General features: G+C 39.8%; 1 protein-coding gene across 3 annotated transcripts in view; it reads right to left on the bottom strand.

The window, feature by feature from the left end:
* Nucleotides 1-13744, bottom strand: part of LOC117460964 (oxysterol-binding protein-related protein 10-like) — a 127658-nt gene that overhangs the window by 90553 nt on the left and 23361 nt on the right. For all 3 annotated transcript variants that reach the window (XM_034102619.2, XM_034102621.2, XM_034102622.2), the window contains exon 3: nucleotides 10759-10838. In XM_034102619.2, the coding sequence (XP_033958510.2) occupies nucleotides 10759-10838 (80 nt within the window). The remainder of the gene's footprint in view (nucleotides 1-10758; nucleotides 10839-13744) is intronic.

Genomic DNA, 13744 nt, shown 5'->3' with positions numbered 1-13744 from the left:
TTAGAGCAGTCCGGACCTATAGTGCACTAAGTGTGTGTGTGAAAATACAGTATACTGTAGATAAGTGTGTCTATAAGAGCCAGGTAGAGCAGTCCTGACCTATGGAGCACTAGGTGGCTATAAGAGTCGGGTAGAGCAGTCCGGACCTATAGTGCACTAAGTGTGTGTGTGAAAATACAGTACTGTATAAGTGTGTCTATAAGAGCCAGGTAGAGCAGTCCTGACCTATGGAGCACTATGTGGCTATAAGAGTCGGGTAGAGCAGTCCGGACCTATAGTGCACTAAGTGTGTGTGTGAAAATACAGTACTGTAGATAGTGTGTGTAAGAGTCTGGTATTGCAGTCCAGTACCTTAGCTCACTAAAAAGAGTAAAATGAACCAGCGAGGTCTCCGTGAGGTAGTCTAGTCCTGCACGGCTGACTCGCTGGGGAAATTCTGTAATAAACTGTGTGATTTTTTACGTCGAATCTGTGTAATAATTGAGACGAGAGAGCAGAAACATAGTGACAGGAGAAGGTTGGCAGAAGCTGGGAGCTTCATCAGACAGGGAAGCTCATTTGTGGTCAGCTGCTGCCCTTTGTTCTTCATATATGTGTTGCTCCACGTTGAAAACTTTGAATTCAGACTGTGTGCACGTCTGAATTAACAGGACATTCAAATAAATAAGAATAAGGACATTAAGAGTAACGACAAGATTTGTCCAGTGTATTAATAAATACAAGTGAACACATATTAACCTAGTCAGATACATAGATACGAAGTCATTCTTGTTTCAAGGAAGCCCCCCTCCTCCTGGAATGCCTGTTCCAGCCGGGGTGTCTGTGAGAGTACCCACACCCCCCCTCCTTCTTTTTTTCTCTCTCCTGTTTGCTCTCTTCTTGAATGCATGAAGAAAGAGCGTTGAATTTAAAACAAGGAGTGAATAATCGAGTGGTCTGAAGTTGGAGTGAATAACATTGAAAATTAATATGTGATGTGTAGATATTTCAATTAAATTCAAAACCTTTATTTATCCAGGTAAAATCCCATTGAGATCAATGATCTCTTTTTCAAGGGAGACCTGCATTTAAATAAATAAGAAACATTGCATTGTGAATTTTACACTATTCGTCATTAACTGATAATTGTACTTAATTATATTTCAGAGGAACTTAATTGCATACAGTAACGTTGAGGGAAAGTAGAAAGTAGTTTGCTGAGTAGTACATGCAGGTTAAAGTTTGATTCAAATTGAATATAATAGTGGATTATTCCACCTAGATTACACATAGAAAGATGAGAATTTGTTAAATATTAGATAACGAACTCACTGTAAGAAATATATATTGTAATGTTATTTAGGAGTTGTATTGATCTGTTTGTTGATTGTTCTGTCTGTTGGTTGTCATTGTTGATTCGTAAAGACCTTGTTTTATGTTGGTAAATGTTTTGGTATACCAATAGTTTGTTGTTAGTTGTTGAAAGAAGCCCCCCTTCTCTTGAAAAGGCTGAGAGCTCCAGCCGGAGCCAGTATTTGTACTTTCTGATTCTGTAGAAGAGTACTCTTTGTTTCAATCAGAAAAAGAGCAAGCTATTCATGACAATTGTATTTTTAGGTTATGAATAAAACAAAAAGTAGTAGCCTAACTAAGTGATAAGCAGCAGGGTTTTTGAACGCTTGTCAGTCAGAAGGAATCTATTAATGTTTATATGACAGGGGTGCTTATGCCCGCTTCGGTTTTCAATGTCCGCCATCACGTTAAAACAGAGGATTGGTGGCATTTTCAGTTCATTGCTTGCTTCCACACGCCTTTCCCCCTCCTTGTCTCTTTCATGACTTTATTTAATGCATTAGAACGATTGTTATCGTAACTTTCCGTGTTTCTAGAAGTCAAACTCACTGTTCATATTACGGAGTATATTTCCGGAACGGCCTTTCAAAATAAAAGCCACAGGCCGCTGTTCACCAGAGATGCCTTCACAATAAAACAGTAATTAGCTTAACAATATATTTAACTTATATTACGTCCTTAAATATTGATTTTAATTCATTACAGTTTTCAAATACGGCGCGGATTGAATACAGTTATTTGTGTATTCTGTAAACCTCACCATGCTTGTAACACAACTTAGATAAACAATTTGAAAATGAATAGAATTAGCCAAGTAGATACAAGATTAGTATCGTGGTTAAGGAGGGTGTCTTTTTTTTGCCTATTAACTTAGAACTGAAGTAATAAAGAATAGGCAGACTACTATCATTAGTTTGTTTTAACATTCACATATTCATCAGCATTCCTGACCTCAGCCGTTTTATTTTGTAACCCGTTGGGAGAGAGATTTAAATTGAGTTTTTCTCAGTAGCTGAATGTGATTACAGCAGCATTGGATAGTTCTGCACCACCTTTTGGGTTCTCTGAATCAGTGTGTTGGTGAAGAGTTGCTCACTGCAAACAGAAGAAGTGTGCAAAGAACGCATAGGAGATATTGACATTATGCTTGTGCCTCGTTGTCAAGGCAACAGTGGTGTGAAGAGGTACTGCGGTTTTGGGGGATTTCTGCTGTACAGAGGACAATGTGTGTCTGCCAAGTGATTCCTTCCCTCATCCCAATGCCAGGGAGAGTTTCCTTGGAGCCCACTGACCAGGGCCGGTCCTAGCTTTTTGGGGACCCTGCCACTGACTACAGCTGCATCACTGACTGTGCTCATTATGACAAGATCTTGAGACATGCTTGTCTCAGATGGTTTCTGGAGGAATGATGCAATGATTTTACAGCATAATTGTGCAAGAGTTTCCCAGGGGGTGGTGTAGAAACCTTAATGCTTAGTGTTTAGATAAGAGGCTGCTTGTTTAAATGATGGTCTGGAATACTGAAAAGATTAAAGTTTAATATTCTTGTTTAGCAAACAAGACATCTGATTATTATGTCACACATAATAATCTTGTTATAGAAACTAGCTATGGGTAAAACGTGTGGTTGTTATACCATTGTTATCATGAACAAAAGATAAATAAGGAAATAGTATCTGCTTAAAGATGAACGGATTTCATATCCTAGAGGGGATTAGGTATTGTGAATACTCCACAAGGTATCTACTAATGTATTGTAAAGAACTTGAATTGACTTGATAAATAAGTGAAGATAAGAAGATGTATTAACCATAAATTAATCAATTGGTAAATCAAAAATAGCGGTAAAAGGGAAAACTATTAAAGTGAAGTGAAAAATCATCCTAAAACACACTGATGAGGGAGGGGGAAGGCATGATGGAGGTATGCACTAGACTTTAAGTAGTGGGTGTTTTGGAGTTAGGAGTACAGAGTAGAACCATATTCTTCAATCTTTTCATCATGTTTACAAATTATTCTTTTAGAGTTTTTATTCAAGTGTGGAATTTGGTAGTGTTTTAATTTGTTACAGTATTGATCAGTTCAAAGGGAGAGTTTTAGTAACAGCTCTATAAGATCAGACAAATATTTCTTTATATAGGTCATGTTGAAGGGAAAGCTAGTTCTAAACAAAATATAGTATTTCAATTTGAGGTACTGGTTTCACCATTGTGGCATAGTTATTACCATAGGAGGGCTTTCGGATGGACATACGAAAGGACTTCTGTTTTAAATCCTTGATAAAGTAGGGAGTAATTGTTGCATGTTCGGACACCCAGGGTTCCACGCACTGTTAAAGAGGGTAACATTGTTCTTTAAGTGCACCAGAATTGAAGATAAATTAATATAATGAGTTATGAAATACATAGCAGAGCTTTACAGATCTAAAAATAGATCTATTAGACATTTTAATTTAGATTAGGTGTTAATGAACTGCAGTAGTAGTGTACAATAAGGAAGTGACATTTTTTGGCTAACACTTTTCAGGAAATGTGGGAAACAGCTGTCCCAATGAAAAGTTAGAGATATCTTGAAAAGTATAGTTGTTATCGTGAATTAATTAATGATGGCGCTCCATATATGACAGATTTTTGTAGACAAAGGATACTGGCCTATGCTGACATGTCAAAGTCTCTGCAGAGCACGACACATGGCCAAAAAGACTGAGACCAACTGACCTTTGACCCTGACCGACAGTGTAACTTGAGAAGGCACTGACAATGACAGAGGCTGAAGTCGAATAGTCCATTTAGCTTAGGACCCTTCCTAAAGGAGTGAAATGACCCGGAAGTCCCTCAGTGGCAGCCATGATAAGTGCCGTTCGAATTCTCTAGAATGATGAGAATGCTAGGAAAGGAGGTTTCAAACTTCCTTTATAACCTCCTTTAGCTTAGGAACCACTGGACCTCCCTAACCGACAGGAGAAGCGAAAATGCTGCCCCACAATGCCTTGCAGCCGCAGCATTTTCCGTCACTCAACAGTCGGCCGTTCACGGAAACAACCGATTATGACCGAGAAATGATATCATGAAAGTTACGGTGCTTATTAAGCATTTTAAAACGTAGGTGGTAAGCATAGACTGTATGGTGGTAAGTTGTCAAAGTGCTTTGTTTTGAACGTTCATCAGTATTATAATCAAAAAGAGAAATATGAAGGTTAGTTTTTACTGAAATTATCAAATAAAGTCAACATCTCACAGTCTTTACTGAGCTGTGTGGAGTTTGTTCAACTTTTAAAAGATGTTTGAATGGTGATATACACAGTGATAGATGTTAAGGACTAACGTTTATAATAAATACATTTGTTTTGATTTTAAGATATTTTCATAGTTTATACAATCTTTGGGATCATTAGTATTAATGTGGACCGGAGGGAGAGGGTGACGAGCATAGGTTTCACTTTCCTTTTTTATTTCAATTCCAACTTTGGTCATGAAGAATATGTTTCTCTGTTGTCCACGTTCATAAAGCAAAGCAGCAGCATCAGAGCACGGTGCAGAGTCTCTAGATGAGTTTACAGTAGTCCCTCGTTCTTATTAAACATCCATGTTGTAGTCCGCTCTATAGAAAACTGTGGTTTCCATAGTTTCCCCACAGCAGCAGACCGACGTCCGCTGGCGCATCATAAACACGTCGGATAGTGAAAGTGCAGTCGAATTCCCTAAAGCACTGCAGTCTCTTCTCCTAAGTCCTTTTGAATTCTCCTATCCACTATCTCTTAACCCCGTGACGTTTCACTCAGAGGTCAAGGAATAGACGATAGGGTTAGAACTTAGGAGCTGATTTTTAAACTATCCGACTGCAGCCTGACTCTGGGGTGAACCTGACCAAACTTGACTTTACAACCTGACAGTGTGAGTGTGAGTGTATGTCTGCATGTGATCAGTGCAACTGCATGATTTAAAACAATGACTAATCAAGCATGCTTTTGGACTAACACATTATTTCTGGGGCTCTGTGGGAAATGAGAGGTTTCCTACAATTCCACAGAATTGGAAAACCGCACTTGTGACCCGTTTCTAATCTACTTGATGATATTTTACTCCCACAGGAGGTGGCAGTTTGCAGAATGTGAAACTCAAACTAAAACATGAAGATTCTGTTTCTTTTAGGACTGAAAGATGGAGAGAAACACTTAATTTCACTGGAGTGTTTACTGTGGAAATGATGGATGTACATTTGTGAATAATGTTTGGTATTTTCTTATAATCCATTATTACCTGAACGTTTTCTTCCCATACAGGATTTTGTTACACATGAGTTCATGTGTAAAAAGGGGGAGTGTAAACTTCACAATCTACATTTTTCAATCTGACCATTGATTGACAGTTTTAGAATGAACCTGCTCCATATCTGGGGATAAGATACTGTTTGATGGATGTTGCCATTTTTCTAATATTGATTGAGTTATAACAGGTAACACAGATGCAGAATCAGTGGCCAAGGGGCTGCTGTGAGAGATGTAATTCCAGAATGGAATACTGAAGAAGTTGACCTGTGATAATGAAACAATTTTGTAATATTTCAACAGGTATTAAAGTAACTGAGGTTTGAAATGTAGAAAGAACATATTACAGTTAAGCTAACACATAGTAATGTAATGAGACAGAATTTAATTTAGACAACATCATGTAACTAGCCTGGTAAAGAAGTAAAAGCCATAGACTTTATTGTTTAGGTCATTATGGAGATATACATTTCATCTAAATTCATAATAGAAAGACATTTGATGATAGTTTGTTGGAATTCTGTATTCATACGCAGTGGGGGATCAAAAAGCTGAGGGCCCAGGAGCCCTGAGCGTAGGCTTGAGGGATTTGTATCAGATTTCTCCACACAGGTTGCTGGCGCCAAAAGGAGGACCCAGGAGGCCGACACAGCGGAGTTCGTCTGGCTGAAGGTCATCGACGGGCCGGAGAAGGAGGATCGTGAAGACATCTCTCCAGCATCGACCCGGAAGCCGCCATCAGCGGGCCGGAGGAGGAGGATCCGAAAGACATCTCTCTAGCAGGCAGCCCAGAAGCCGCCGTCAGCGGATCGGGGGGACAAAGACACGGCAAGCCAGGACGGCCCAGGGGACTCCACTCTCCGCTGAAACAGGTGGATATAGCCGGTGTGGAGTTTGTTCAATACCCCATTTTTTGAGGAACTTTGCTCCAATACCCCATTTTTTGAGGAACTTTGCTCCAATACCCCATTTTTTTGAGGAACTTTGCTCCAATACTCCATTTTTTGAGGAACTTTGTTTAATAACCCATTTTTTGAGGGAGAAGCTGCCACTTTCCCTTCGTACCAAATGCCCTTTTTGGCTTACCCGTCAGAGGAGGACGAGCACCATGACTCAGCCGACAAGGACCATTTTTTAACATATTTTGGTCTCCCTCCACTGTCATAAGAAGTTGTTATGGTGGACTGTTCCTAAGGGTTTAAAGTGTTCTAAATCCCAGCTTCTGATTGGATTTAAATAAATGTTGGGAAACAGACAGTAGAAAAGAATGACAGTGGTTATGTTCCAAATGCTGTGTCTAAGTTGATCTCTGAAGGTGAGATCAAAAAAGGGATTAAAGCAAACAGATATTGTTCTAAACTGTATTAAAGTAAACAGGTATTATCTTGAACTGTATTGAAGTGAACATGTATTATTTGGGACTGTTTTTAAGTAATACTATATATATATAAACCTTCTTACATACACTTTCCCAGACACCCTGACACACACACACACAATACACTCCCTGACCAAGATACCAACACACACACACACACACACACACACACACACACACACACACACACACACACACACACACACACACACACACACACACACACACACACACACACACACACACACACACACACACACACACACACACACACACACACACACACACACACACTTTCCCAGATACCCTACACACACACACATACACTCCCTGACCAAGATATCAACACACACACACACACACACACACACACACACACACACACACACACACACACACACACACACACACACGCACACACTTTCCCAGATACCCTGACACACACACACACACACACACACACACACACACACACACACACACACACACACACACACACACACACACACACACACACACACACACACACACACACACTCCCTACCACTCAACACACACACACACACACACACACACACACACACACACACACACACACACACACACACACACACACACACACACACACACACACACACACACACACACACACACACACACACACACACACACACACACACACCTACACTTCCTTTTACCAAACACACACACATGTCCTTTTCAAGGTTCTTTTTGGGGCCAATGTTTGATACTAATATATCTGTGTACAATGTTTGATTGTTTGAGAAAGAATAGTTTGTGTGAAACCTTCCCTGGGAAATTAAAGGAGTGAAGTCCGGTGGAAGATAAGCAGTGACTCTCCGCCCCAAAAAGGTCCATATATACTGTTGTTTATTCATGCACGGTGCCCCCTGTTGCTGACTGGCCGGTCCCGATACCTGTATCGCACGGCGGTGGAGCGGGGAGCCCGGAGTGCTCTGTTACAGGGCACTCTGTATTTTCGTATTGTGTCTTTTTACCATTAAAATCAGATTATTGTTATAACTTGTATGCCGGTGTTTTGAACTCCTTTTCTTATTAATCTGACCAGGCTCATCTAACGGACGGCGCGGAGCAGAGCTGGGCTTTAAGCCACCACAACTGTGTCTGCTCCTATAGAAGTCAGCCAGAAGTCAGCCAGGCAGTCAAATCAATTCCTTAACTCAACCTCATATGTAAGCAAGTGAAACACTTTTATATTAGGAGTCCTTCTATCATCCCAAACTGTGAAGCTCTTGCCCTAGAAAACCAACATTTAAAAAGCGAGTCATGCGATAACGCTGCACTCTCACCTCTATCAGAATAAGAAATCAGAATTCCTTTATTCATCCGGGGAAATGTACAGTGTTACAGCAAAAGTGGCATGGCAGGTTAAAAAGGCATGCAATAATAAAGAGTAAGCTCACTTATTAAATAAAGACAAGAAAAACACATATTAGTAATAGAATAAAACATAAAGACAGATAAGTACACCTCCATGGATAAAAGTGTAGCAGCAATTAAATAAACTAAGTGACATGAGTAACATATTACGGTGTTGAGAAATGTATGAAAAAGAATGTAATACAAAATGTATGTTTTTCACATAAAAGTGATAATTGCACAGTAAAATTACAAATAAAAGTCTCTGTATTGCACATTGCAGCTTTTCCAACAATCAACACCACAGAATTTATTTAAATGGTTAACTGTTTATGTGATTTAAACTAGTGATCGGTCGGGTCGAGTAATCCAGGAGGTTTTTTGTGAAGCGAATATTGAGGCTTGTATCGTTTTAGGCCAGGAAAGTCATTGATGCCTCGCTGCCCATCGATACCATGTGACTGGTTCAGATTGGTTAAATCCACTGATGCTTAACAGTTCTACAACAAGTCACTATAACAAAGATAACACTGTTGAGGTGTCATGTCTGCCTGTTTCACACTCTTTGAGGGTTTGTGTTAAGCAAATTAAGCCTTGAGAAATAAGTATTTTACAAACCAATTGGCTGGAAAGCTTGAAAGCTTCACAAAGCTTCATCTGACATGTTTTAGCACAGTTAACACAGGAATTTCTTGATATTAATTATTTTCTTTGTCTTTGGGTTACCCTGGCCATTGGGGGAGGTTCCTTCCTGGTTCAGTGTATCCTTTGGCTCAGGGTTCCGGACCAACTCGGTTGAGGCCGAACCATGGGATTTCATGTCAAGGGGGGGGGGGGGAAATCAGTCGTTTTTGTATGGTCTTTTTAACTGGTTTGATATAAGGTTTGGCCAAGCTATATATCTTCATTTTGTTGTATTTTCTGTTGGCCTCTTTTAAAGGCACTAGTTAGTATGTTTCTTCTACCGCCCAACCCGTCTACAGAGACAAAGAATTGTAGGGCCATTGCCAAAGGCAGAGCCAGAAGGAGAACATAGAATTCTTTTTTTTTCTATTTGTCACCATGGGGAAATAAATGTCTGTTTTTAAAAAACTATGTTGAGAGGTGAGGGGGTCTCCTGTGCGTCATAATACATAATAACCCTCTGTGTGCAGCCATCAAAAAGGAATGAGGTTACATGGTTGATGCACGCTATCCTTGCCAGTGTACGGCAACAAACATGTTGGTTAAAGTGTAGCTATTTTATAAAAGTATGGATGAAAGAACCTGGTTTAAAGGGGACCTATTATGCATTTTTCATGTATTTTATACATAAACATGTGTCCTCTCTGTGTAAAGATATTCTGAAAGTTTCAGAAAAAAAGATTCGCTCACTTTTTGTCCTGAACCATTTGAATAAAAACCTGATTTTGGCCACTTTATGATGTCATAACGATTTTTTTGGCTTGTATAACCTTTAGCCAATAACCAACCAAGGTAGGTTCTGAGTGCAATCATGTAGTTTGAACAGAAGCATATAATCTACCAGCAGGGGGCTTCTTGAAGAAACATGCTCTTGAATAAAGATAGGAATAAAACCTGTATGTAGAGTGGTGCAGTAATGAGTCCTAAAACCCCAACAAGACTAATCATTAACCACTTCTGGTTCCCTTGTCTTGAATGATATGGTATTTTGAACGTGTTTGCAGATAGAAGGCTGAAATAAGGTGTGTGGTCAACACACGCTTTCACATTGCTTCTACAAGATAAAATACGTCAGTAAAAACTCCACTTGTGAATGTCCGAAGCATCTATGTGTTGGTGCACACGACGCGAGTCCGCCTTTAGAATAATGGTGGTGATGCGTATCTATTCTGTGATGTAGTTCGTTTATAGCCTATCATTAGCTTTTTACTTCTGCCCATTGCATTTATGCTTGAAAACGTACAAAGCGGTGTTTTTAAGTGGAGATTATGCGTTAAATATCATAAACTAGTGTTGGCCACAAAGCTTATTCTCTGCTATGTACTGAAATCCGGGGAAATCAAATTGCTTTTCGACGAGGGACCCTTTGTGATGCTAACTTCCTACAAAGTATGTCAACACTGCATCAGTCTATAGGGAAGCCAAGAAGAGAATCCATATGGAGAGGCACAGTATCAGGTTCAGGGTTAGCAATAAGGCGCTCACTTTTACTTTACATTTACCACAATGTGTGTGTGTGTGTGTGTGTGTGTGTGTGTGTGTGTGTGTGTGTGTGTGTGTGTGTGTGTGTGTGTGTGTGTGTGTGTGTGTGTGTGTGTGTGTGTATGTGTGTGTGTGGCTGTGTTTCTGTGTGTGTGTGTGTGTGTGTGTGTGTGTGTGTGTGTGTGTGTGTGTGTGTGTGTGTGTGTGTGTATACCTTGGCGCTGCTGTCAGAGTGGCGTCGGGAACACAGCTGGAGCTGAGTCATCCATAACTCTTGCTCCTTGGCGTCCAGTGCTATCAGGAACAGAACACAGAGGCACAGAATCAATGTGAGTGTTTCCTGCTGTCTGTCCCTGGGCCGGGAAATCAGCTACATCGAAGGTTATGTTTTTTTACTGTGCTTTAATTGTTAACCTGTTAAGCCCCGAGCCTGTATTTCAGGCCTCAGGCTCGGAAATGACATTCCCAGAACAAATGATTATCTTTACTTCTAAAAGGGGTACATTCATCATCTTTTTCTCAAAGCAATGATAAACCTGTGAGTTGGATGTAGAAAAGTCAGAATCAATATAGATGTTTTTATTTTAAAGTCAATTCAGATTGAACATAGTAAACCAATTTAAATTGTAGTTTCTGTCCAAAAACACCCTATTACTTATAGTGAAAACCACCCTTGAATGATGGGATAGTAGACTAAAAGCTTTAGGAATCCAAACTATAACATATAATAAGTACCCTGTATCAAGATTGATGCAAAACAAGTTAAATTCGACCTTTTTAGAGAGGTTTAGAAAGAAAAAAACACTTCTGGGTGGATTTGCCATATCTCTGGAACCCATCGGTCGATTTTGATGATTGACACCACTTTTGAACCATTAGAGCCAATAGAATCAAGGGGAAGTTCCTAAATCCATCTAAACATTACCATTGGTGAATGAGTGATGCATAGCCAGCATGCCCAAAACCAGAAGCTCTCATACACTCTTGTAGCTATCATAGCAGCTATATATGAAAACTCTGGTTATTGCCATAAATGTCATGATGGATTATCAGTAATCAAAGTGACACAGAGACATTGGATTAACCTTCAGCAGCGTTTTATGCGTTGTAATGCCATTGAACACAACTTGATCAGAAAACAGCAAAGGTAAGACGTATTTGCCGTTTTGGCTACGTAAAGCTAAGTTGTGTGTTGTCTGGTTTTGCCTTCGCTGCAAAAATACTGGCAATGTAATGAATTGACACACCAAGCTTTTTTCCTTCTCACTGATCTACAATCTCTTTGCTTCTTTATTTTTATTCTGGATTTACCCCTCTCGTTCTGTTCTTTTCCTCTGATCTTTAATAATAGATAGTAGATAGTTGATAGATAGATGGCTGCACTTTGGTTAACAGACTAACATTGATTTCCTCAATTTATAAATGGACAGGCTCTGTAATTATACCATAACCTTTTCTCCTCTATCCCTTAACTCGTCTTCCTATACATATTTACTTACCTCTAGTCAGGTCAGGATTAAAGAAACATTAATCTGGTTGATTTTTTATTTTCAGGATTGAATGTTCAAATCAAGGCCTAAAACCTGGCATTTCATAAGAAAGTGACTAATATATATACCAAATGTAATATTGGATCAAATACTACACCAAATGGACAGACACAGATTACAAATAAAAATAAAGTCCCCTGGTTTGTCTCTAGAGTCTAACTGCCATGAGAAAAATTAAATCAATGTTCGAAAATCCGTCACTAGATATCGCTCATTGTACCAATACGGTTGATATAATACATAACATATTATTATTCTAGTAAAAGGGCTCGCTTTGGCAAAAACATGATCCATACAGGCAGCCCTAAATAATAACAAGTAACCATCATGTGTGGTGCTATCTGTAGTTGTCTGTCTGTTTTTTGTTGATGTCATATTGTTTTCACCAGGGCCGGGCCTTGGTATAGGCAGTATAGGCGAATGCTAAGGGCGCATCAACCCATTGGGGGCGCCGAAAATTGGGGAGAAAAATTACATCATGTATTTTTTATAGGGCTGTCAAGTTAACGCGTTAATAATGCGTTAACGCCACTAATTATTTTAACGCGATTAACGCATGTGTATTTTTTTTCCTCGGCCGCCCCGTAGTTTCAGAGCGCATCGAGTTTAAAATACCATCTGCTGACAGCCCCGCTCCTGCCGCCCGCTTGTGGCAGACCACACTTCCACGCTCACCGGCAGGCACCGACTGGCCATCGGGAGCACCGGGAGGGTGTGTGTATGTGTGGCCCGAGCGAGCGAGAGAGAGACCTTACGTGCATTGTTGTTGTTGTTAGCATCTGGTGCTAGCTAGCTGCGCTAACGGATATAAGGAGCTGTTTAAATGAAAACAGAGGAGCGACATTTCGCCACAACTGCACCGAGCACTTGACTTTATGCAGGAAGCAGACAGCGGGACATTGTAGGAGAAGTCAGCACACTCATGATTGCAGCAACATGATTGCAGCGTCCAGGCAGCTCCCGTTCGAGCATATGCCTTGAGTTGCACATAGCTCCAACGATCCAACACACACACACACACACACACACACACACACACACACACACACACACACACACACACACACACACACACACACACACACACACACACACACACACACACACACACACACACACACACACACACACACACACACACACACACATTTGTATTGTATGAGAGAGGTTCCAGGTTGAATTGAGGCGAATATTTGTAATGTTCAGAGGTTGTTGTGTTTAATATTCATGAGAATATTTGTCATTGTTTAAATGATCATAAACATTAGCATAAAGCATATTTGTCCATTCATATGTTGATAAGAGTATTCAAAACTTGAAAAATATTCCTCTAAGGTACATTTAGAACAGATCAAAAATGTGCGATTAATTTGCGATTAATCGCGATTAACTATGGACAATCATGCGATTAATCGCGATTAAATATTTTAATCGACTGACAGCCCTAATTTTTTAGCTGCCCGGATTATAACAGACAAAAACTCATTCTGAAAACTGCACTGGAACAACATAACATCAAGGATATGGATTTCAATTCAATATACAAATCAATATGTAAATCAAGAAATGAAGTAAACAAGCTGATCTTCAAGTTCCTCAAAAACACTGGTCTGAGGACAAGGATTTAATATAAACATTTAATAAATCAAC

Source organism: Pseudochaenichthys georgianus, chromosome 16 (genome assembly GCF_902827115.2).
Source record: "Pseudochaenichthys georgianus chromosome 16, fPseGeo1.2, whole genome shotgun sequence".
Taxonomy (NCBI): domain Eukaryota; kingdom Metazoa; phylum Chordata; class Actinopteri; order Perciformes; family Channichthyidae; genus Pseudochaenichthys; species Pseudochaenichthys georgianus.
The sequence above is the reverse complement of the archived record's forward strand: the minus strand, read 5'-3'. Positions and strand labels throughout refer to the sequence as shown.